Below are 27,248 nucleotides of genomic sequence, written 5' to 3' on the forward strand. Positions count from 1 at the left end.
ATACACCTACAGTAATGGTTTATGGAGGGATGATTTAAGTCCTATTTTGTGGTATTTTATCTTAAATGTCAAAAGCACAGAAATGAACTTGCAGTGTGTAATTTGACTTATTCTCACAGTGGGAATACTACATTACTACATTATTACACACTCGGTGTGTTTGTGCATGTTGCTTTAATGTTTTAATGTGATTTGCACTTACGATATCAAGACACATCCCTCGTGTGTGTAAACATACTTGGCAATAAAGCTTTTCTGATTCTGATTCTGATTGTGATTATGTAAACATGTTTTTTGGCCCAAATCCTGATCCAAGTGCTTTAATATTATAATACTTTTATTTACCAAAATATTGATTAAATATTACATTTTATCTATTAATGTTTATTTGATAGGCACAAATACAGTATACATGGAACATTGCCAATAATAAGCCAATGCAATGTATCACAGCATTTATAGCTACTACAAATTTGCAATGCCCATCCCTAAAAGGGCCTTTAAAATAACAAATATCAGTTTAATTTTAAAGTGTTGATAGTTTTAGTTCAGTCGACAGGGCATTCCATTTGTTACCTCCCTTTAAAGAAAAAGGTGTTTGGTCAAAGGAGGTATTCCAGTACAATGGGTCAGTGTAACGCTTATCAGTTCAATTTTCTAAGCACAAACAAACGGACATTTGGAAAAACAGAAAAATGGGTTCAAATATCCAATTTTTCATTTTTTTCCACCTTGACAAATTAAAAAATTGGATATTTAACCTGTTTTTCCAATTTTCTGTTTTTTATTCAGAGGATCAGAAATTGAGAAAATTACAAAATCTCGTCTGAGCTCCAATTATTCATAATACTGCAATGGTATTCTCTTCCTCTACTTTGCAGAATATGCAGGTCATTAACTGCATATGGACCAAAAAATAAGCTAGCTAGGCAGAACGAGGGAGAGTATACCATTGCAGTATTGAATAATTGGAGCCCAGATGCAATTTTGTAATTTTCTAAATTTCTGATTCTCTGAATAAAAACAGAAAATTGGAAAAACAGTTTAAAGATCCAATTTTTTAATTTATCAAGGCGGAAAAAAATGAAAAATTGCATATTTGAACCTATTTTTCTGTTTTCCAAATGTCCGTTTATGCTTAGAAAATTGAATTGATAAGCGTTACACTGACCACAATGCTTCACAATTCCCTGCAGTTGAAATTTCTAATGGACAATCCAAAGGCCTGTAACAGTCAAAACATGTCGCAGAGAGCATGAGCAGCCTGGCCATGTAAACACTTGCGGATAAGATTGGCGTTTGCGCATGCAATTTATTTGTCAAAACTCAGCATGTTTAGGTTAGGGTCATATGTTAGAGATCTAGATATTTTACCTCAGAAACTTGATTGATTCAATTAAATTTCAATTTTATTTGTAAGGGACAATGTGCAATTAAAACATAAATGTAACCATTTGATGTATTGCACCAGAGTTAGCCTTAGGCTAATTTACATCTGCAGTCCCACAATTTACATCTGCAGTCCTACTTGCAGTCCCCATTGACTGTTGTTTTTAACATCAAGTTCAGCTGATGTGGGCCGTCTCCTGGAGGAAAAACATATGGACACTGTTTTTTTTACATTAAGTGTCAAATGGGCTTTTGCTTCTAAGTGCTTTGACAATATGTATCTGACACATTTAAAAAATAACAGCTGTAGCCTTCTTAATTTGACACACCTTTTATTCAAACGTGTAAAAAACAATTGCTACTCCTGAAATTGACGTGAAGCAATCCTCTGAGTGGAGAGTGAAGACGTCACACTCTGTTGCAACTACAGTGTTACAGTCATGCTTCTTTTATCTCGTAAACCATTTTTTGCTGAGTACAGACACCTGCTACAAGAGCACATAAACCTGACAACAGCTAGACAGCTTTATCTTGGCGTGTCATCAAGTTACTTAATTAGCAGCAGCTGATATGACCTGCAGCCTGTGGCGGTGAAAGCGACGGTCAGGCCAGCTAAAGGTGATGAGCTGCTTCCTGAATGTTTTGCACACTGAGCTTTGAGAAAGAGAGAGGAGAAATAACAGATTTGGTACTATGGGAGCTCAGCATATTTTGCAAGCCCAGGTGCCAAAACAGAGTCAATCACCAGTGCAAACAAATCATTTTTCACATTCACACACTTTGATTTTCACTGTCATATGAAGGGCTCACAGTGTAGAGCCCATCTGTCACAGGCTGAGGTGAAGAGCACACAGTAGAGTTCAGTTAAGAAAGAATTGGATTTGTATTTGCTTTATTTTATCCCACACCACAAAATAGCATGGATCAGCCCTCTATTAAAAATTGTGTGTCAATTTGAATATATGTGTATTCTCAATCACTGAAGTAACTGACCCACTGAAATATACTTTATGGGACAACTAAGGACTGTCAAGGACAAATTTTAAAACCGTACAACCTTGAACACTTAAACGTAAAATGTGATAATTTTATATATTAAATATATTTAATTATTGTTATGTAATCACTTTCTGCATCAGCCTTAAATGCATTCGTTTACATCTTTTGAGCTATTTTGTTTAACTGCACTTGGTGTTTGGTCTGTCTTCTATTCTGTAATGTTTGACCTGCTGTCTAACAACTAGACTGTCTTCAGTCCAAATGCTATTTATCAGTGAATCCAGTTTGATATGCTGTCTATCCCCAAAGAATGGGCAGAGAGGCATTTGATTGCATTGGGTTTGTCTTCTGTTGAACAAATAGCTACATGTGGACAGATGAGGAGAGGGAGCGAATGCTAAGCAGTACAAAGCTCACCTGTGAAGAGAGAGCTCGTAGACTGTGTGGGATTCACCTTTTGGCTAATCTAAATTCATTGTGCAGAAAATCATGAACAGATTTAAGGTAATAAAACTTGAGCCGTACAGTACACCCACATTTGTTTGCACAAAAACTTGTACGCTTTCTTTATTGCGAGAAGAGCAAATCAATGCAATTCCAAAATGTGTTAATTGGTTTCTTCAACCGCAGCATTTCAAACTTAAGCAGGAGAGAGCTTTCGTACTCCATTGCTTTCCTGACATGCGTAAAACACTTCTTAAATTGCCCAGCATCAGGTCTTATTTAGCAACAGTGCATTCAAATTACCTCTGCTGCTCAACTTTCCATTAACATAATCTTTGTGACTGAATACTCTGCTAAATGTATGTAAAATGTAAAACTAGCTGTGACCACATCGAAAAACAATTTGTGACCCTGCTTTAATTTGTCCAAATTAAGACAGAAACAAACAAACAGAAATCTAATGGACATATTAAGGATCAGGTTGATTAACATTTTTTGGATCTGAGGATTTGTTTTCTAAGAACTGAAAACTAAATTGTAATGCCTGGAGTCACATCAGAGCAGCAAAATGTGGGAAAGTGATTGCTTCTTTTTATTACAAAGACAAAAGAAATAACACCTCATATCTAACCTCGAGAATGGGGGTTATTTGACTTAATGAAAAAATTAGCCACTCTTTTCAAACTTGCTTCTTGTTCGCTACCCGACCTCCCATGATTGATTTCATTATAAAATGAATGTTCATCTAACAACAAAACACAGATGTAATTTGCATCAAAAGCACAGGGTGGAAAACTCTGGATTAGCCCTTAATTTAACCCTATCAAAGACGCACCTAAAGGTCAGAACTAGAATTCCCCTCCTTTGAAGGCGGTGACTGCTTTTGCAACATTTTGGAACCAGTGGAGGCCAGATAGTGCAGGACATTTATATAGGACATTTTATGTTTATGAGGGGCCATTGCTGCTTTTCCCATTGTCATGGGGAGCGTACTGGGGAAGTTACCATTATGCAGGTAATCAGAGAACATGTCTACATGCACTGTAGTAACCTGGTTACTGTAAATTCATGTATACATGCAGAAAATCAGTAATCACATTTCTTCCTTTTTCCCCTGACCTAAAATGCCTGTATCATACAAATAGTCAAATGTTGCTGCAGATTAGTTTGTTTTTATCTGACTGGGGAGGAATCAGTTTAAATAAGAGGATGCATCACTCTGTAATTATCTCTCCTTTCATCTAGCCACTCAGCTGTTACTTTCCCTGTCGACGGTCTTCTGTCACGCACATGCGTACTAAAAAAAGCAGATTAGAAAACCAGTTTCCCATTTACATGGTAGAGAAATCAGTTGTCTCTAGGGGAAATCTACCTGGGGAAATCTGGTTTCCCTAATCCCCTACTAAATTACAATAACCAGGTTTGTCATATACTGGAGAAGGCAGACTATAAGCACGTTACTTAATTGTATGAAAATAAAAAGACTGTATCTTAGCTTGGAAAAGGAAAGGAATTCTTTTCACAATGCCCACAAAACCAGTGGTCTCATTTATAAAACGGTGCATATGATCCTTACTAATAGTGTATGTATGTCCAAAAGCCCAAAATGGCGTAAGCCAAAAAAAAAACGTGCATACGCACATCTGTAAGCAATGTTCCCTTTATAAATCACAGATTACCCACAAGTGTGTGTACGTGAATGAGCCTCTTATTCCGCCCTGTCCACGCCCATTTTTAACCATAAATAGTCAATGCAAAGCCCCTCATGAATGTAATGATAAGTAGGTTAATGACCCTGGCAGTTGTTCTTTCGTTACGCTGAATCATGATGACTGGAAAAAAGCAAAAACCTTCTCAGACATTCAGGAATTGCTGCAAAATGATTTATAATTTTGGCCTGTTCTTGAACAGTGTAGGGAAAAATAATCTATAAACTATATTAATAATACCGTCCAAAACGGCAAGCATTACGGCACTCAGGGACAGCTTCGATATACCAGACCTATGTACATGATAAGATTTAACAGAACTATATATTATATCCAAACAAGCCTTAGCGATAAAGTTGAAGATTATGTATAAGATTTATATAAAACACTTAGCTGCCTGCCATTTACCGCTGGAAACAGCCGGTTGCCCCCAGAGTGGCGAGGACCTGTATTTGGATCGGGATGGACCAGGATGGCACGGTTCTGGCGCGTTGCCCTCTCTACTGGACCCAGTTCAGTACATAGATCCAAGAGCGCAGCTTTAGGGAATTTAAATCGACGTATTAGCCATTCATCGTCATGGTCCCTGAAGCCTCTTTCTCTCCTGTTTCTTCCATTCCATCTACTCCTTGCCAGCAGTGCCATCATGCAGCATTACGCACGGGGGTCACCGTATAGCATTTATATGTTTACAACTAGGGATGCACCGATCCGACTTTTTCAATCCCAATACTGATACCAGGGCTTTGTGTATCTGTCGATACCCGATACCAATCTGATACCGTTGCTGAATTAATAATAAACTGTATACCTTCCACCTTATACCTTCCTTCCACCATGTGGAAGAGACTAAAGGCACCAGACTTTCCTAACTAAGACAAAATAACATAGATGTAATGTATTGAATTCTTATTTATTTGTTATTTAAAAAACAATTGTGCATTCAAATTGAAAATATAATGTAATCAAACTTCTTAAAATAAATTTCAATAAATAACAATAATGGGCCTTTATATAGGTTTATAATGGCTTATTCTACTGTCAGGAGTACATAGAATATCACAAAAACATGTTAATGTCATCATGTTTACTAAAAGCTTTGATTACTAAAGGGTTTGGTTCCACGACATTATACAATAACTTTATATGACGGAGAATCCATGAAACAGTTACAGAAGCTAAACTATTTTTATTGTGCAAACTGCAAAGTAGTAAAATAAACTCAAATCAAATGAATATCCTACACATGCAAACAACTTTAACATTGTTTCCCTTTCAAAACTAAATAGTTGTAAGCTAGTTGTATAAACACTACCTCGGCCACAGGTAACTTAGCTAGCTTGTTGTAGTGTGGTTGTAGTGGTCGACTGAACGTAGCTCCGCTGTCAGCCTCATTCACTGTTTGAATAATGTTAGGAAGTTGGCGGAGGTATTTCAGCGAGGCAAGACATCTTAAATCCTTTTAATCATTGCTCTGAACCCGTCTTTTTCAACTGTCTGTACCGGGACCGTAGGTGGATTGCGTTCATAATGTTGCTCCGCTGCAAGCTTGAAGTGACATGTCTTTAACGTTAGCACAGTAACGTTAGCACAGCCGATTAACGTTAGAGCGACGGGCAACAACCATAGACAGTATATAACAGTGGCTAAATTATGTCAGACTTTTTAGAAACATAAAACTTCGGAACAACCAAGACCCCAGGAGGAGCACTATGTCTAAAAGCCACCATGGGCTTAGTGGAAAGAGATGGTACTGCACCCAATGGCCCAGAAAGACATTTCACATAGACATTGCATGGCGAAAGAAACGTCTATATTTCAGCGGATCATTTGTTTCAGGGTATATCAACTTACCAGCTTGAACAATGAAAGGGTCCTTGTTTAAAACGTTACGTTTTTAAAATTTTTAACAATCACTAGAAGCGAATACAGAATTATTAAATTTGAAATGATGAACGCGCATAATGGAGCGAGCACACCATCGGGACTGCACCCGCCCGCGTCGCCTGCACTGCGCATGCTCATATGACTGTTCTGAGTCCTGGTCCTGTAGCTGTAATAATCTAATGGATGTAGCTTCAGCAGCTAATGGCTGTAATTCACCATGTGTTCTATTAATACCTCCATGGTATTATCTTATGATACACCTGAGAGATGTATGTATGTATGTATGCTGTAAAGCCTGTTACGTGGATGTAACGTCATTAGCGTTTCCCAAAACTGCCAGGGCTATCGGCTAGTAGCTAACATCAGCGGTCGCTAGCATGGGAGAACGGTAACACTGTACATAGATAACGTTACAGACATAGCTAGTGATTACATTGCCTTGGTTTTCTCAAAACATCCATCGTTTATTTTGATAAGCATTACTAATTAAAACATGGCATAGTGAAGTATAATGAACATTGTCGTTAACTGTTGATGTCAATGACTGGCTATATACAATATATATATATATGTTGATGTCAATGACTGGCTATATACTATATATATATATATATATATATATATATATATACAGGCCAAAAGTTTGGACACACCTTCTCATTCAATGCATTTCCTTTATTTTCATGACTAATTACATTGTAGTTTCTCACTGAAGGCATCAAAACTATGAATGAACACATATGGAATTATGTACTTAACAAAAAAGTGTGAAATAACTGAAAACATGTCTTATATTTTAGATTCCTCAAAGTAGCCACCCTTTGCTTTTTTTTATTAATAAGGGAAAAAATTCCACTAATTAACCCTGACAAGGCACACCTGTGAAGTGAAAGTGAAATCTACAATGTAAATAGTCATGAAAATAAATAAAAAACACATTGAATGAGACGGTGTGTCCAAACTTTTGGCCTGTACATATATATATATATATATATATATATATATATATATATATATATATATACTGTATATCCTGTTGTCTGTAATAAAGTTAAACGTTATGTATGGTGGCACTGATTTAATGTGCCACCATGTGATAATAATAAAAGCATTTAATTTCCTTTCATATCGAAATATGAGACAGACGGTACAACATCAACAGACGCTCTGTTCACAAAACTGCAGGCTAACCTACTAGCTAACTAGCTAGTAGCACGACATAATAATTACATCTCCTTGGTTGTCTAAATACATCCATTGTTTATTTAGCTAAGCATGTAAACGATCGGGAACAACGAAAACACAATGTTTAATGTTAGTGAATATTTTAGACAATGAAACGGCAAGTTCATGAGTTCGCTACGTTTACCGATGTAGAGACGCGAGAGAGAAGCTCATGAATGCGCATGTTGCTACCGGTTGCTACGACAACGCAAACAAATTGTTGCTAGTGTGCATGTCCATCATGATGTCATGGGCCAAGAATGCGGAACAGCCGAGCTCCATGTTGGATTAATGCGCTTTTGAGCACTCTTATTGGAACGTACGGGGCTTCCCGCCGAACACTGTATCCAGTTCTCTTAATACATCCATGGGAACAACAGACGGCTCCTCTCTTGAGCACACGTTGTTCTGGTGCATCTCCGGTCTTTCTTCATTCTCTAGCTAACTTTCTTCTTGGTTCTTGAATGTGCAGTAACGACCGGAGCCTCTCCCAGCTTAACAGACTGATATGCTACCTGGCTAGCTAGGCTAGCAGCTATAATGTTACCCAGCATGCCGTTGGGCGGTGTAAATTTAGTAAATGTTAAACTATTAGTGTTAGAAACTGTTTAAGTCACAAATTGTTATATGCTTTGGTGTTTTATCCTTTTAAAAAGAGTTAGTTGTGGGTTATTAATTGTTGTCTTATAAAGTTACTACCATGAGTGAGAAGGGTACGCAGTTAACAGGGGTCCAGGTGCTGCAACGGAGAAAAAATTAAAAAAAATTCCGATCCCCGATGCAGCTATTTTGTCAATATCGGGGCCGATATCCAATCCTAATATTGGATTGGTGCACCCCTATTTACAACAATTTGTGATTGTTAACACCTTGCCAAAATCACAGCATCAACTAGTGGTATCCCCCACTCCAAGATACAATTTGAAGACGAAAGTCTAATAGGCAAACACACTTTTCTTCATGCAGGTTTTGTCACGAACAGTATTAAAGTTTCGGACCGATAACGAGGACATTAAGGGTAACGATTGCGCAAGAGCTTAACGGCTGTATTTCCAGACTTTGACATTTGATGATACATTCTGCAGCTATCTAATGGTAGAGTATTTGATGCTATCCTGTATTCCCTGCAGTCGGGCCATCTCCTCCTCCTGCGCTCCGTAGCGGACAATGTGACGGTGAGACAGCGCCGATGAAATATTAAGAACAAATTTTTATTTAAGATTTGAGTTGGATTTTACAAGGTGTTTATGGAACAAGTATCACTCACTACAAGCGCAAATAACACTGCTGGATTTAATCTTCATGATAACGTGGATGATATGGAGTGAAGAAATGTGCGTGAGCATCAATATATATGTATAAATATTAAGAGTAATCGTTATTCCCACATTTACTTTCTGCAGTCTGACTTCAGTTCACCACCTCACCATCTGCATCGCCAATTCCCATTGTTTTCAAAATGTGCGTACGCATGGGTCAGAGTTTGCGTGGAGGACCGTACGTTCTCCCATCAAGTTTGTTTTTTATAAATCACATCCTTTGCGTGGGAAGTCACATTTATAAATGAGACCCCAGGTCCTTGCTGCCTTGGAGCCATTGTGGTCGAGGTGGAAAGGCTGTGCTGAACCCAAATTAAAGTATGGGAGCAAAAAAACTAAGAATTTGGATTGCCGTATTACAATAGGCAGTTTTTTAATCTCCCTTTCCAGATGCACTGTACCTGGAGGGTTCCCTCACTGCTCAGTTTTAGGCTCCATCATTTTTCCCTCTTCGCAAGATAGTCTATAATCCATCTCTTTTAACGCAGATGATAACCTAGGTTTTAATTAAACCATTAAACCAAACTATGAAGTACCTCGAAGAGGTGAATATCTCCAAAAATCTGAAATTTCTTTCCTGCTTTGGAAATGTTTTTCAGAAAAGCATGAGCAGTTTGTCCTCGAACATCAATCCAATGCCCAAAACCTTGAAATCTGACAGATATGACTTGAATCTTAAAAACCATATAGAATAAGGGTGCAGTTCAGCTCCTTTCATTTTAAAAACTTTTTTACTGGTTTACTGCCTGTAGTATGTACAGTAGTACATGTAGTATAGTTTGTATGTGAACATGCTTCCCACTGAGTGTGTGCTTATGTGAGATTGCCTCTGCCTCTTTCTCCGTGAGTGTGTGCATTATACATTACTGTAAGTTGGTGTACCAGAAACAATTAACAATTTGGTCTGAAGATAGTTACTTAAATGGATACTTTGTCGATTTTAATCCAGCTCTGTTTCATCTTTGTGTAGGTAGTGGGTTTATATGAACAGTGTTTGACTTCCTTCTGTGGCGCTTGTGAACCGAGGATCGGAGGTCTACTGGATGACGCAACACATGGATTTCGGAGCTTAGTGCACTGGTGCCACAGAGGGAAGCCAAACACTGTTCATCTAAACAAACTACCCACACTGCCATGACACAGAGTTGGATTTAAATCAGCAAATATCTCTTTAAACCAGAATTTGCATATTATAAATTTTCTTTAAACTCTACATGGCTTTTTCCCCTTTTGTTTGCGCTTTCTGTAAACAAGCCTTTACAAAACGCCTACGCCTCGGGACACAGAGGTGAAAAAGTGTTTGCTTTTCTTCCACACTACAATGTCAAACTATTATATGTTCCTCTTTTGAGTAAGTGTGAGAGGGAGTCAGATTAGTTTCTTAACTTTGTTTTCCATCAGGATATCACATGGATCAATACTAATTAGTGGTACTCTTTGGTACTCTTTTTTTATGTTGCTTTAATTGTTATTGCTATGGACAATTTTACATTTATACTGTACATCTAAATACAACCACTTTGTGCCTTTGATTCCAACAAGAACACCTGAGAGGAAATTTGTGACATGCACATAGAAGAATGTTCTTTACAAGCGTGTGTCTCTTTAGCTGTGTATGGCAGAGAGGAAGACATTGTGTGTGTGTGTGTGTGTGTGTGTGTGTGTGTGTGTGTGTGTGTGTGTGTGTGTGTGTGTGTGTGTGTGTGTGTGTGCGTGTGTTTGTGTGTGTGTGCGTGTGTGTTGGTATTGTGCTTATTTCAGTATTTGTTCAGACATTAGAGTTAATGAACAGAGGGCTGGGTTGGACCTCTCTGTATTGACAACAATGTTGCACTGCTTTAAGAAAGAAAAGGCAAACAAGGAAATGGGCGACAGATGTCCTCAGTTCATATACAGTATCTACTTCAAACATTGTTGCCAGATATCACTGGTTAGTGGTTTAATTTGACTGGCTCTTTGATTTTTAAAATGTACCATCTGTCTATTTTTTATTACAATACAGGGGCTTTCAACACTTGTATTAATTTTAGTTACTCCAACTGGTGGATCTAAATATATATGTTTATGTAAATTCAACATGTTCAGGTGCTTGTGCAGTAACATTAAAGTAAGCAGAATATTTTTATTCAGTGCAGTAAAGCTTGCAATTTAATCTGACAGAATAAACTGGAGACTATGCAATATCTAATCAGTTGTTTCTTTCTCACTCACTCCCCACTCCCCCAATAACCACTGCTACACCATACAGGCTTCTAATTAAATGGTTGAATTAGTCCAACATCATTATCTTGAGATAAGCTATTTGATTCTCTCACTTTTTAGGGAATTGGTGAGAAGACAGTCTTCGTTATATAAACTTGCTGATGCTACTCTAATATGTTGATTTTCTAAAGAAATGTAGCAAATGCACAGTCCAGCATCTCAAACATATCCACCTAATACCAGTCAAGGAAGTAGGTAATCTTCTGGAAAATACCATTCAAATTACATTGGAAGCAAACTTTTCAAATACAAACAGCATTGACATTTAGCAAATAAGATGCTGTTCAAAATTGGCAATCATCTCAAGATGTAAAATACAGCTGCAGCAAGGGGCCTCATTTCGTATTACCCACATAGCATCTGCATAATAAGCATTTGAATTAGGAGAGACTAGTTTTCAGATATTAAGTATTGTTCGTGAAAAGTAGATTAGAGTTTGGTGCAGACTCAATTAGAGGCTAATGCACAATTGGGGACGAAACCCATAATCAGTCAGCAACTTAATCTCCCAACCTGGTCATCATTACTCTGAAGCTGGTTGGAGTCCTGGTGCTGGTGGCTGGGGAAAGCATCCACATCAGAATAGCAAAACAGACACTACAGGTGGAGCTAAGTTGGTTGATAAAGAACACTCTTATTAGTGATACTCATTGGATGAAGTAAACCAGGAGGGAGTTAAAACGTTTTTTGGGGTTATTCTGTATACCAAAGTATATAAGCCAAAAGGCTTACGTGGACTAATGAATGAATTAATGAGTGTTAGTACCAGCGGGAATTGTTGTCTACCACTGTGTCTTTTCTGATACTGGCATAAGTCAGAACTGTTCAAACCCTGTCATAAATTCCCTAGATTAATTAAAGACATTCCCATCTGGATGATTAACCTATAAACGGTTTCTCAGCCATCCTGGTTGTTAGTAATTAAGTATGAAAATAATAAAGCCTAAATTTGTTACAAAATGCACCCAAGTGTAATTTATATCAGCAGAAGTTTGTAATGTAACAGTATAAGCGTTTGTACATATGTACATATTTCCTCACTTGTGTTTAATAAGTCATTGTTTTCTTGCATAATATGGAGAAAAATAAGGCATGGTTTAGATTTCACAAGATGATATATTGTAAGTAGTAACAGCTTTGTTGCCAGCAAACGTGTACAACAGCTTGTGCAGGTGGAAAAATAATGGCACACCGCACAAGACAGTAACACTATTTATCTTAAAGGTCCCATGACATGGTGCTCTTTGGATGCTTTTATATAGACCTTAGTGGTCCCCTAATACTATACCTGAAGTCTCTTTCCAGAAATTCAGCCTTGGTGCAGAATTAGAGCCAGTCCCACAATGAGCTTTCCTTAGGATGTGCCATTTTTGTGTCTCTAGCTACTGAGGAGGAGAGAGGGCGGGGCAAGGTGGAGGGTGGGGGTGTGGCCTTGACCAACTGCCACTTTTCTCGTTTGAAAGCCTCTCTCCCATGGGTTGGCCAAATTCTCTGGGTGGGCAAAGCAGAGAAAGGGGAGGTAACTTTGCTTGTTATGACCTCATAACAAGCAAGATTCCAGAACGGCTCATCTGAGCTTTCATTTTCTCAAAGGCAGAGTAGGATACTCAGGGCTCGGTTTACACCTATCACCATTTCTAGCCACTGGGGGACCATAGGCAGGCTGGGGGAACACATATTAATGTTAAAAAACCTCATAAAGTGAAATTTTCATGCCATGGGACCTTTAAAGAAAATGTTTGTTAAATTAAAAACACAGTGGCACTGTGATGCAAATATTAAAGGTATCACTAGTATCAAAATTAAAACACTAGATTGGAACCTGATGGGCTCTCAAGTTCAAGAAAAATAGCTGATAAAATTATTGTAAATAAATTATAAAATATTGTAAAAAGTTCTTTATATCGGGCCTATATTTTACTAATAAACGCAAAAAATGTTGATTAATCATTTAAAAGTCAATCTCTACTATTATGTATCCAGGTATGGTTGGTTAGCCCTTTAATACCCTCTCTAGATGAATTCACACTGTGTTTTTGATAAATAACTCTACAACAGTCATATTTCCTGCAGTTATTAAGTTCTCTACATGACGCAAACTGAAATATTCTCCCATAAAGGCCTGTTTCTGTTTGACTTTTGTTTATTATTTCCTGTTTTAACAATCACAATCTTCTATCAAATCTAATAAAACAACTCCATATTTGTGACCATGACTGTAGGTCGTTCCAGGACCTGTCCAAGCAGGTGGACCTGGTTTACGGGACAGTGAGGGACTCGGCCGTGTACGACTATTTCCAGGCTAAAGGGACCAACCCTCTGGAGCAGGACAGTACATTCGCTGAGCTCTGGAAGACCATCAACAAAAACAACGCCTTTGAGAACTCTGTCTCCAGCCCATCAGAAGGAATCAAGAAGGTGCGTAATTGTTTTGGTATTCATGAATGTAAATGTTGCCTCACTTTTAGCTCATGTTGCTGTTGTTGGACTTCTGCTGGCATCTTTGCATACTTTATATTGTATATGAAAAGTGAGATTTAATCAAATCAGTTGTTTCTGAAGGGTTAACTCTTTTTTTATTGTTTTCGTTTCAAAAAATATACATTGCTATTATTTGACATAAAACAGGCACGCAATGAAGAGGTTGCTTTGTCCTCCAGAAACTGTAAAAACTTTTAAATATTTGTCTAAAAATATAATGATAATATGATTATATCTCTTTAAGCTCAGAGAGAAATGAACACTGTGAAACATAACAAAATGTAGCTTTTTACTGTCACACTACCAGGTAGGAACAAAAAATTTGAGTAATAATCACCATCCCTGATTCACAGGGGCATGTGAGTAAAGTGATATTTAAATCTATTGAATTTTGAGGGTTTTAAATTATTCTCAAAAACTCTGTGCTACTGAATTCATATGTATGCATTCTCTTATTTTTATCTTCCAGAGTCTTTACATATAAACTGCTTTATTATCTGAGCAGCTAATTGCATTCAGTGTAGTCAGGCCAGGTTGCATCGCAGACACATTAACGGAAACCAACTCTTCTTAGTTTTAAATCCCACTCCAAACATGTTTGATGAGATGAAGCCATTTTATTCACGGTTGCTGAATTACTACAGTGCTTCTTAAAGCCCACAAACTACTGCATGTGCCTCACTCTGATGGTAATGTGATTTCTCCAGTATGTGTTTATTTATTAAAGCTGAGTGAACTTGAGAGCCCTGTGTAGTCCTAATGAGGTTTGAGGTGAAAAGGCTGCTGAGCTGCATTTGTTAAGAGCACAGTCTTACTCTAGAAGATGTAGGATGTAGGGACACCACAGGGAAGAAGGCCAGAGAAGTGCATGAAAAAGAAAAAACGTCCAGGAGGATTTCAGACAGATTTTCTATCTGTGGTTGTTCTACATATTCTCCACAGTGTGCGCTTGAGGCTACAGCACATGATTGTGTCTCTGAAAATATGCTACATGCAGAGGAATGCTACGCTGGAAAAACAAATATGGATGCAATTATTTTCATCATCTTTGTAAAGAAACCTAATGCTGTGCTATTCAATGATTACACTAATGAGTGGGCAAAATGTTTAGGTTAATTTCTTTGCAAATAAATATAAATACTGTTTGCTCTACTCATTGTTTTTTTCCCAGTGAAAAGTCTTCCTGTGCACAACTCTCCCACCAACACAGGGACATTTGGAGTAAAGGTTAAAGGAAAGTTAAAGACCAAACTTGACAAAAAAAAAATCATCACACGGTTGGTTGTTAATGTCTTTACTCTCTATTTCAACATTTTGGTGCTTAAACCATGATGCTTGGGTGGGACATGACAATGGAAAAGTTCATAAATTTAACCATGAGATTTAAAGTAAGAAGTATTGATTTTTATATCAAAAAATTGAGAAAAATATTTCAACTTTAAGGTAGATGTCCTCAGGATCATGGGGTGTGTCTTGTTTCTATGTGTGTACTGCATCATTTTTTCTTGTCCGTACGGTACAATCATTGTCTCTGATGAGGGAAATACAACTGGAAAAACTCCTGCTAGTGTCACTCTTATTTAAAACACATCAGCCATGTATTTATCCTTTGAATCTATATCTCTATTGTTGAACTATCCAGGTGAAGCGAGAGTCGTATGCCTTTCTGTGGGACATGGCGGTGGTAGAGTACGCTGCTCTGACTGACGACGACTGCACACTGACCGTAGCAGGAAACGGCATGAGTACCAGAGGCTACGGCATGGCCCTGCAGCATGGCAGTCCTTACAGAGACCTCTTCTCTCAGAAGTACGTATATTATTATTTTATATATATATATATATTTTTTTTAACGGTGTATTGATTAAATTTATTATTTGCGATGCATTCATTTTAGTTAAGCCGTAATGGAACCAATGCATTGTATCTTCGTAGCTCTGGCCATCGGTTCTAACAGTTACATACCAAATCATTGCTGAGATTTGGAAACAGGGAAACATCCCTAAAAAAAAGGTCCAACTGGGCATGAAATACAAGCGGTCAGACAGGTTGTAAATGAGTCGACAGTTTAGCCAGATTATCGAACCACTATATTTGGGTAACAGTGAGTGCACACAACTACAGGAAGTACAGTAGGTCAAAGTTGAACCAGAAAGTTGGTTTGACTAACCTGAAGGTTTGTTTACAATGTGTGTGATCGTCATGTTACCATGTCTCCAGATCTCAGCAATTCTTCGGTGAGTACAATATTATCATAACAGACGAAACAAATCTAGCCACAGCTATGGAAATAAAACCCAAGCTGTAATAAACCGTATCAATGTTGACTGATGTCTAGATACAACCAGAACATTTCTTACCACAGTTTCTCTTGAAGACACAGACTGAGAAGTACATATTTCATATTTTCAGTCCATTGTTTTTTTTGGTTAATCATTTTTTTTTCCCAGACAAAAGACAGAAATATGCTGCTCCAAACATTTTCAGTGCAGTTTTACAAGATTGATAGTAGTGAATTTTAAATCAGGGCAGCAAACAAAAAATAAATTCAGGACAAACACCATCTGAAATTGGATGATTGATCACCCTGTAAACTACAAACAGTGCCTCGTGAAAGATCTTAAATACATGACAGTGTAAGGCAGGAAAGGAATGGTGAATATTTAAAGGGGTTTCAAGAGTGTAAATGTGTATAAATGTCAAAAGCTTTAAGTCTGAGTGTTCCTTTTTGCTTTGAATGAATGTGCACGCTTGTGCACAAACACACATATGCCAGTCACTGTTGAAGAGGTTGAATAATGACTGTGCAGAAAGCTAACTGTTCCGATGGGACAGATTCAGTGCCTCGCCTCAGTTTGTACTCAGCTGTCATCATTCTCCTCCACAACATCCATCCATTCCTCTCCGTACACTAACTAATGGGCTGACTGGAGTATTTGATCATCTTTGTTTCTACGCTTATACAATTTGATATGAAACCAATTAATCTTGAAGCTGCGATTGTTTTTCTTTGCCTCGTTTAAATAGCACTGGTCTTTGTGCTCTTGTTAGCATTTGGAAATTGTTTTAACAATGCGTCAGTATCACATCTTACAATCGGCTGCTGTGCTAACTACAGCTACCCACTATGGGGCTTTAGTGAACTAACAATTAATGCTAATGCAGTACATTAACAGCTACACAGTATTATCTTGTAATTATAGTCATTCAGAGCAGTTCTACTGATTTACTTATATTCTTTATGAAAATTATATTTAATTTTCCATTCTCTACTCCAATGTCTTTGTCATTTGATAAGCCAGCATTTAACATGCCTGAATCCAAGCTATTAGGTGCAGAGTTTCATGTAATAATACCACAGGACATTGGACAAATCCTGCTTGTGTGAAATAACTACTTATTGTTTCTTCTCCACAGGATATTGGAGCTTCAGGAAAAAGGGGACCTTGACATCCTGAAGCAGAAATGGTGGCCGAGGAAAGGCCGCTGTGACCTGCAGAGCCACGCAGATGCCCAGCCGGAGGGACGGGCGCTGCGTCTCCACAGCTTTGCTGGCGTATTCTGCATCCTGGCTGCAGGGCTGCTGCTGGCTCTTCTTGTGGCTGCACTGGAGACCTGGTGGAACAGCAACCACTGCCGGAGAGAGCAGCCCAAAGAGGTGACCACTGACATCTCGTCGGGCCAGGGCCCAGTCCCAAGCCTGCTAACCCAGAACCGGGCCATGGTGGCCACCACGGGTCCCCCTGCCCCACCAAGGCCCCGGTCGAGACCCAGACCCCCGGGCCCCCCGGTCCTGCCCAGAGATGCCACTGCCACACTCTACTTTATGGATCCAGCAGGCGCTGACGCCAGCCCCGATTTAGTAGAGCTGCAGTACACCCAGTTATAATAGGTGTGCCCCTGATGATAGTCCAGACATCATATGTGATCAATCTACTCATTCCTTCTCATGTTGGGAGAGAGGTTGGGGTGCTTTGTTAGGGACTTCTGAGGCTTCTCTCTCAAACCCACACACTGTGATTCTCTCATACTGACACATCAAAATATTAATTGCCTGAACAGAATCACAATCTCTGATGCTCATGTGTGAAAAAAACTGCAGCTGAAGTGATAAAAGCAAATATCACGTTGAATTGCAAATTCAAAACCACATACTGAAATTGTACTTCTGAGTTGATATGTGCTTCAGTTGTACAATAGCTCTCTTTAGCTAATCCATTCAAGTCTTAATGCTTTAGAGCTCTGACTTCATCTCGCTGCTGTCGACTGGGCAGCCCCTCTGCATGAGGCGTCCAGACAACTAAGGCTTGACATGGATCCCTAAACTAAAGTGTGAGCAAAAGCAGATAGTAAAGAATCTGAGTCTTGACCTGCCTGTTTGACTTGACAGTCCAACAATCCAATAAAAACCACTGGCTAAAGACAACCATTAAAGACACACAGTAAATCAAACTCCACCCATGCTGGTTTTTGGTGCATACGAGTTTGACTTACTGCTGTTGATTTCTATTTCAGTCTTTGGGTGCAGCTGCTCTAATAATAACCACATACTGCTGTCATGTGATATTCACAACAGACAAACCACTTATCATTATTTATAGAACATAAAATGTGTTTTTTGAGTATAATCATGATTGTGTGCTCCATTATTATTGTTTGTTGACATGTATTGAAGCGATTTTACACTCAAAATGTATCTTTTGAGCATCAAACACTCTCCCTCTGAAGGCTTGAAATGTGATTGGAAAAAGTGGGTGGGCAGTTTTCACAGCAGAATATAGTATCAAAAAGTACATAGAAATTTGTCAAAACACTCTTAATACCCTGTTGTCCATCTGTATTCTCAGTGATGCTAAATTACATAAATATAAATATATAGATATAAATGATATACAATATACTTAATTGTCCCCGTAGGGAAATTTGTCTTGGACTTAAAGGAATACGCCACCGTTTGTTGAAATAGGGTTATTCACCGTCTCCTCTATATTTATATAGGTGGACAAACGCATTTTTGTCTCAGTGCGTGCATTGTCTTAGTCTGGCGGCGCTGCCACTAGCTTAGCGTAATGAATGGAGTCCTTTGTTGCCGTTAGCATGTCTTGAGTAAAAGTGACCCCAACAACAACAAAAACAAAACCTAATTACTTCTTGTGGCCTGTGTATTCAGAACAAGTAAAAATAGCAATGCAGATTAAGACTAGACGATTTCCTAGGCAGATATTGACTTGCGACTATATTTTGGTACTCTATATCTTCTGCCAGAGGGTAAGACCTCATACTCTGCGTGGAGAATATGAGATGGGTCAGACAGTATTCTTTGTGCTTGCCTGGAGAACAGACGCTCATGTGTATATTCACCAGAGGGAGTGGTAAAATATAGAAAATAGAATAGAGCAGAAACTGATTACAGAGGATTACTTGGCAACCATTTTTAAAATCAGTTTGACATTTTAAAATTAGATTAATCATGAATGAAAACTGATTGCAACCCTTAAATAGAATAATTTGTCATTTATGAAGCAAAAATATCTGTCTGGTTCAAGCTTTTAAAATGTGAGAATTTGCTGCTTTTCTCAGTTTTATATCACTGTTTAATTGAATAGCTTTACATTTTTGAAAAGTCATGAATTCAAGCTGACCGCAGCAGCTGTTCTTCACACAAGAACATGTTTCCAACTACCTTTCAAGCCTGCACGGATATATTTAATATTTCGAAGATTTGGGTGGAGTTTCACTTGAATTGTTTCAAGCATCATTGGCACTATGACAGCACAAACAAACAGTATGTGGATATTATGACAGCCATTTCAAACAAAACCTACTGCAAACCTGTACACATTAGCCATTTAAAGGTATATTTCAACATTTTGGGAAAATAGCCTTATTTGCTTTCTTGCCGGGAGTCAGATGATTGATACCACTCTCATATCTGATTGGTAAATAACAAGCTACAGCCAGGAGATGGTTAGTCAAGGAAATGCTTCAATTGTCAGTTGAGTACACAAGTTTACATGCACACCAATATTCCACTATTATTCCGAATTTGATAGAGGTCATGTAAACAGCATATTCCGGTTGGATATTCCGAATAAGGCCTTTTTCCGAATATAGCATTTTTCGATTAAGACGTGAGATATTCCGGTATTATTCGGGTTTTAGAGGCATGCTTTGGACATTCGGAATATGTCTCAATCAGGGTTTTTACCGCAGGCTTATGGTCAGCTCTGTGTGTTGCTATGGTTGCTGTACACAAACCAATCAGCCAACAGTTTGCAAGACTGCAGACCCGATAAGAAGGAGAAACACTTTTAAACATTTTCAAAGACTTGGATATCAACAGGTTTTTGGATATGCGCACATCGCTACACCAACCTTTTCAAGAAGCTTGCTGAAGAAAAAAGAGGGACACTGTGTTCGCACGGTCCAACAAGTCCGCCACCGCTGGTAAACTTTGAAAAAATCATATTTTGCACGGCTACATGTAAACGGGAATATTAGTGGAATATTCACTTTTATAAGCCATGTAAACAGCTTAGTCGGAATATTGTATTTTTTTTTAATAAGGGCAAAAAACGGAATATTATGTGCATGCAAACGTCAGTCTCTGAAGAAAATGATCGGACTGATACAAGGTTTGCCTGAAATCACTCCTCTCAGTTGTGGTATAGATCTTCTCTTCCAATTCTCAGAAAGAAAGCGACTAAGAGTATTTCCCAAAATGTCAAACTATTCCTTTTAGAACCTAAGTAGTAATTAATTGCAATTATATGTCAATGTCCGGATTCACATGAGACCGTTTGGTTATGTATCATTGTCTATGATCTTCAGCAGGTGACTAAGGATTACGGTCTGGAAAGAGTTTCTGGTCCATTGACATATAATGACATAACAAGCGCTTCACCGGAAGGGAGGCGGCACATATGGACAGACAGAGAGAGAGACTGGGAGGAGGCCGAGGCTCTTGACACAGGTCAGGAGAGGCCTGACGTACTGTACTGGATGGCCATTGGCTGTGTCAGGGCAAAGGGCGGGGCATGGGGCCGGGCAGGGGTAGATTGTAGTTGCTTCATCTGTCATCTCACTCCATGGTCTCTCCTGTTATTTAGCGTTTTGTTTGTCTTTAGTGTGGCTCGACTTAATGGGTGCATGATGATAGAATAAAATATTATCGTGTAGGGCAGGGTGCAGCCAAACAGTGTCTGAAAAACAATCATGTGCCTTTATTTGGCTTCTCCCTTCCCTCTCCCATGTTTGTGTTACCTCATTAATGTACTGTATGTTTTAGAAAAAATAATATTTTAAACGATTTTTCAATATAATTTAGATTATTTGAACTAAGTGAAATTAACTACTTTGTCTTCATTTAGATTTTATTGTCTCACAAAGTCTGATTCATTGGATCTGTGCGTCCATTGGAGCCTGTCATGTTAACAGCAGATGCTCTTCATGCAAGAGTAGCCCATTGCAGATGTGTGGTCACCTAATTGTGGGAAAATGTAAACACTTTTGCATGAAGAGACATCTTCATTTAAGTTCATTTCAGAAGTTGAGACATTACCTTTTACAAGACCATATTTAAGATTTAAGGTTTTAAGGTAATGTCCCTCTTGATGTTGGCTGCTTGGAAAAATCCAGCATATTAATTTATATATTTGGTTTCCTGAATAAAGCTGAAATTAGCCAGCGTGTTATTTCAGCTGAATAATGAAATAATAAGTACACTGCATTGCATGTAAACTGGTCATGATGGGGATGGTAAAAACAAAAACATTGTAACCTGTCTTTTTCTGTCTTCGTTCACTCTCTATCCCTGTCCCATTCTTTCCTATAACCTCATAACTCCTTTCACTGCACATTCATTTTCACTTTTATTCTTTATCACGCTCCTCTTTAATTACATTCATGCTCTCCCTTCCATTAAACCCTTTCTATTCTATCCTGGCCTCTTTTATTCCACACACACTGCCTTTCTTTCCATCTATCTTTAGGACAAAGAGGTGAACCTGGAACAGGTCCACCATCGTTTGAACAGCCTTCTGGACGAGGACTTGGCCCACAAGCAGCTGCCAGGCCAGTCTATCGAGATCTCTGCCCTGGACATTGGCAGCATGCAGCCCAGCCAGTCCCTGGAGGCCTTGTCCGCTCGGGACTACCCAGCCCATCGGGGGCCACCGCGGCTCTCTGTGACCACCTTCCTCCAGGAGGGTCATCATGGGGCAGGAAGGACACTGGGTGCAGCCGCTGGCAGGACCTTGCCCCTGCCCCTCAGCAGTGCCACCATGCCCTCTATCCGCTGCAAACACAGGGCGCCCAATGGGGGGCTCTTCCGGCAGAGCCCAGTCAAGACACCCATGCCAATGTCCTACCAACCAGTGCCAGGAGGACCCATCCCAGAAGCCAGTGAGCCCAGCCACGGGACATCCATCTGAGCACACCAAACATTCACAGACACTCAAGCTCAAACAGATAGTGGAGAGCTAAACAGAGTGCTAACAGTGTGAAGAGTTATAAATAAAACACTAAAAATGGGTTTTTATTACCAGTGATGAAGAGTCAGTGGGTAAACACATGACAAGACATTAATGTACATATTTGTAAGTACAAAGAGAGAGAGAAGCAACATTAAAGAGTATTTTGAATATTCTCAACAGTTGAGTTTAAAAAACATAAAAGTATTAAAAAAATGACTGTTTGAATGGCTTTGTAAATTTTGTTCTAAATCAATAAAGGTGACAATTCTTTGTGGTTGTTTTCTAAGTGCCAAGTTCAAAGATGTTTTCTTTCAGATCAACATTAACTGAATGTCCTGTGAGAATTTATGCTAAAAAGAAATTTCACACTTAAAAAGACATTGGAAGAATTGATTTGTTTCATATGAAAAAAATAAAAAGTATACTACAAAAAGACAGACGTGTGCTTGAAAACATTTAGAATATCAGTGCCATGATGTCAGTGTGTATCTGTGCCTCTGGCATCGCTGATAAAAAATTGTGTTTAAAGTATAATAGAAGGGAAATGAATGCCTGAAATGTTTTTTTTTAGTTTTTTTTAGGTTAGTTGTCAACCAATAAATTATTCGGCAATTATTTTGATAATTGATTAATCAGTTTGTCATTTTTTTTAATTCTCTGATTCCAACTTCTTAAATTTGAATATTTTATAGTTTCTTCACTCCTCTATGACAGTAACCCTTAATATCTTTGAGTTGTGGACAAAAGACATAGGAGGATGTCATCTTGGGCTTTGGGAAACACTGATCGACATTTCTCACCATTTTCTGACATTTTATAGACTAAAGTGATTAATAATCGATTAATCGAGAAAATAACCGACAATGAAAATAATCATTAGTTGATTGATAAGTTGATATTTTAAATATTAGGGGGGAAAACTGTTCAGTGATAGATTTCCAAAACACTGCAATGAAACAACTGTATGATAATCATGTTTTTTTCTATTATCAGCAGCTCATTGCATTTTCTCCATTTCACTATTTTTTTCTGGACCATGGTTATTGAGGGAAGACATTGTTTACTGTAAATGAAAGTGTGGTCTTTGTGGTATGTGTGTGGTATCGGTTTAAAACTGCATGTATTTTTTTGATAAAGACCAAAAATGATGAGCCTTATACACAGTTTTGGCAAGAAAGGATTCATCCGATATTTTATTTGTTGCTCCATATTTATAACAGCCTTAAATGTTTACGAGTTCCAGCCAACAACTGGGATTGGGAAAGCAGAATAATGCCAATAAACAATAATATTGTCCATTTTACCCATTTCTTATCTAATAATTACCAACCAGGTTTGCCCCTAAGGACCTAACTTGTGGTGCACCCTGCACTACTATCAGCCCACATACAGCAAAAGGAAACAAAAAGCTGTTCATTAGGGGATTGAGGATAATTGCTCACATTGGAGCTAACTTCACACCACCCCCAGTCCAAGCAGACACACAGGACCTATATGAACAAACTGGACACCAGGGCCAGCCGTAGCATGAGGGGCCAACATGGATATGGCAGTTGGGAGGGCAACAATTGGCCTAGCAGTTGGCCATGTGTAGCTGGTCAGTTTAATGATGTTTGTGTAGAAGGCAATATTGGGTGTTTGTGGGGATTTAGACTGAAAACTCAAGTTGGTCTGAACGCGGTCTTAGCATTGGACAATAAACTTAATTTATTAATAGTCTTCAATAAATAGTCTAAATTCCATATAACTAAACTAAGCACACCTGCAACAGCCAATGGCATCTAACCAGATGTTCACCCAACCATTCAGCTTTAATTCCAGTTCAGAGGTCTTAAACTAGTCACTGTAATTCATCCAGACGAACAAAAAAGCCAGCATGAGAAAATCTCATAGTTTGTATAGAATCAATAGTTAGATGGTGATATAAATTAAAGATCGTAACGTTCAGAATTCCATCCAGCCAGTGAGATTTTAAAACAAATGTAGAGCAATGTTCTTGACAAAACATTCCTCTCCACTCTCCCACTGATTTCCCTGACCTGCTGCTTGTTGTGCACATATAGCTGACTGCTGATGTCTATTTATAAACTACATCTTTAGTTCAAATCTAACAGGCTGCCACTGGAGATAATTAATCAAGCAAACCTTTGACAAGCCACCAACCAAGAAAAGCATGCCTTTTTAAAGAAAAAATTCAAAAATAGTGAGCTTAAAATTGCATTTTGTGCCATCTTTCTGGTTAATGTACATTCTAAATTGATTTCTTTCCACTGTCAGCACTTTGTACACACAGCTGACGAATGTCTATAACCAAAAAGTGTCTCTAATGAAGACAATGTGCAGGAATTCAACTTTTTCTTTCATTTTCATACTCCTGTCTACCTGGGCCCGTATTTATCAAGCCTCTAAGAATTACTCACAAGAACACTGCTAAGAATTGACTTAGGGACTGTTCGTTATTTATTAAAGGGGCCACCAGAGGAGTTTTGGGACCTTTTGTCAAAAAAGACTTGACCCTCCCTTCACCGACAATACATTTTGTATGACCCTCCAAAATGATTACGAAAAGAGGCATGATCCTCCCCAACATTTCACTGATGCCTTCTATACTGGTTTGTACTTGGTACAGACATACAGATGCCCAATTGTTTATTTACAGCTATAAGATACGTGATTAAACCTCTGCTTTCTCATCTTAGGTATCCCACTCCTCTGTTATGGTGTGGTGGCCATTTCAGTAGATTTACTCACTAACATTGTTGGGGAAACACAATAAGCATGGAAACTAAATGCACACTTCCTGCATGACTAAATTATTTCAAATACTAAGTTACTCCTCTAGTAAACTAGTATTCACATGAAATAAAACAATAAAACATTGAGACCATTCAACAAAGCACACTGGGTAATAATCAATTGCCAATCGCGGCACGGCTGTCTTGGAACGCAAAAGACAGACGGTGGCGGAATAATTCAACTAAAATGTAACAGTGAACAAAACAATCAGTGTTCGAGCTACAGTCTGTTGAGATGCCTCTCCAAACCATACAGTCTATGCTCCAAACGCAGAAATGCAGCGCAATCACACCATAAAACGTTAAGACACGTTAAGAAAAAAGATCCGTATTTTGCCGTAATCCAATGACACGAAAAAAAAGTAATCCACAGCGATCAGTAGATCCACAAAGAATGTCAAAGAATCCAGCAAGGCCTACGTGCGTCACATTCACCTGTCAGCTCCAAACAGGTGAACGAGGCCTCTCCACTTCGCCGTTTAAACAAAGTGGAATAAATGTATAAAAGTCAAAATCTACACAAAACGCGCAATCAAGCTGACATCAAATTTATATACATGGCATTTAGGAAACCTTTATGCCAACGTTGGCATGGCAAGATGTCCAGTGCAACAGTAATTTTCGTTTTTTGCGTCCTGCTGCTCCCATCGTCAGCCAGGTAATATTTTTTTTACTAAAGCAGTATATGAAATCAGATGTATTACCACCATTTAGTTATTTTGTGTTATTTAAAATATTTATAAAATTATTATAAAGTATATAATTATTCCACTCATTTTTTAAACAATGCAATTATCCGTTTCAGCCACCAGGGGGGCAGTGCTCCTCTTGCCCCCAGCAAACTCCACGTATGCGGTCAGACCCATCTGCTAGGGTGCTGATGGGGGGCCGAGACTGAGAGCTACATGGAAAAATATGCACCAAACAAGACACTTTGAAATGTTGCTCTTTTCATGAATACAAAAGTTGTATTGTTTTTTACACCTCCCAGAGTAAAAAACGTTGGGCGACCCTCCCCCCAGCAAAGAATAAAAAGACATGACCCTCCCCTATTTTCCTCCGGTGGTCCATTCCATAAATACCAAACGGTCCCTTAAGAGTAAAAAAATATTGGCTAAGCTGCGCTTAAAAGTTAGTTATCAAGCATCTCGGTCGTAATTTAAGTGAAGTGTAGGACTATATTTTAAGTGTCAGTCGTAGAGATGATTCACGACCCTTTGCTGCACCACAAACAGGATTTTGGATGACAACAAAGGCATGGACCAATCACTGAATAGATTTTCTTATTTAAGAATGTTCTCAGATAAATTCACTAAGATGAGTTTACATTCAACACAAATTTGACAATAAAGAATTCTCAAGAGAATACATTATGATATACACATCGGAAATGAAAGAAAAACACGTTTTCTACAATGTATTAATTACAAATTTTAACTGACCTGCCTATATATAGCCTGGATCAGGGGTCTTCAACATTTGTTAAGTCAAGGACCCCTTAACTGAAAGAGACATGTAGCAGTGACCCCCTACTGTATATATTGTATACAATGAAGGTGCATATTAATCTGGGCCTACAATAATTTGTAGGGCAGCCTAAAGTCTTTGTACATACCTTTTTTGCATGGAATACTAAGCTATTCGTCGTCAAACATTTCAAAAACATTGTTTCTCTCCTGAAAGAATCACACGTCTCTGTCTCCTCAGTGCCATCACAAGCCCCATACTGGCAACTTCTAACCACTTGAGAGACCTCTCGAGCTGTCTTAATTAACTGGGAGAGTAAGAGCGATTCTTAGCTTTAAGAAATTTGATAACTTGCTTTTATACTTAAAGGTCCCATGGCATGAAAAGTTCACTTCATGAGTTTTTTTAACATTAATATGAGTTCCCCCAGCCTGCCTATGGTCCCCCAGTGGCTAGAAATGGCGATAGGTGTAAACCGAGCCCTGGGTATCCTGCTCTGCCTTTGAGAAAATGAAAGCTCAGATGGGCCGATCTGGAATCTCCTCCTTATGAGGTCATAAGGAGCAAGGTTACCTCCCCTTTCTCTGCTTCGCCCACCCAGAGAATTTGGCCCACCCATGAGAGAGAGACATCATGGCTTTCAAACAAGAAAAGTGGCAGTTGGTCAAGGCCACACCCCCACCCTCCACCTTACCCCCCCTCTCTCCTCCTCAATAGCTACAGACACAGAAATGGCACATACTAAGGAAAGCTCATTGTGGGACTGGCTCTAGTGGCTGTAATTCTGCATCAAGGCTG

General features: G+C 38.6%; 1 protein-coding gene across 3 annotated transcripts in view; it reads left to right on the forward strand.

The window, feature by feature from the left end:
* Positions 1–22,477, forward strand: part of grid1a (glutamate receptor, ionotropic, delta 1a) — a 262,279-nt gene extending 239,802 nt beyond the window's left edge. The window contains exons 13-17 of one of the 3 annotated variants that reach the window (XM_039784461.1): positions 13,456–13,651; positions 15,357–15,523; positions 17,132–17,372; positions 20,546–20,687; positions 21,706–22,477. In XM_039784461.1, coding sequence (XP_039640395.1) covers positions 13,456–13,651; positions 15,357–15,523; positions 17,132–17,372; positions 20,546–20,687; positions 21,706–22,121 — 1,162 coding nt within the window. In that variant the 3' untranslated portion in view covers positions 22,122–22,477. Of the gene's footprint in view, positions 1–13,455; positions 13,652–15,356; positions 15,524–17,131; positions 17,607–20,545; positions 20,688–21,705 lie in introns of all 3 variants that reach the window. The other 2 variants (XM_039784464.1, XM_039784462.1) reach the window with 2 other exon arrangements.
* Positions 22,478–27,248: the final 4,771 nt, after the last annotated feature.

This window comes from Perca fluviatilis, chromosome 19 (genome assembly GCF_010015445.1).
Source record: "Perca fluviatilis chromosome 19, GENO_Pfluv_1.0, whole genome shotgun sequence".
NCBI classification, from domain to species: domain Eukaryota; kingdom Metazoa; phylum Chordata; class Actinopteri; order Perciformes; family Percidae; genus Perca; species Perca fluviatilis.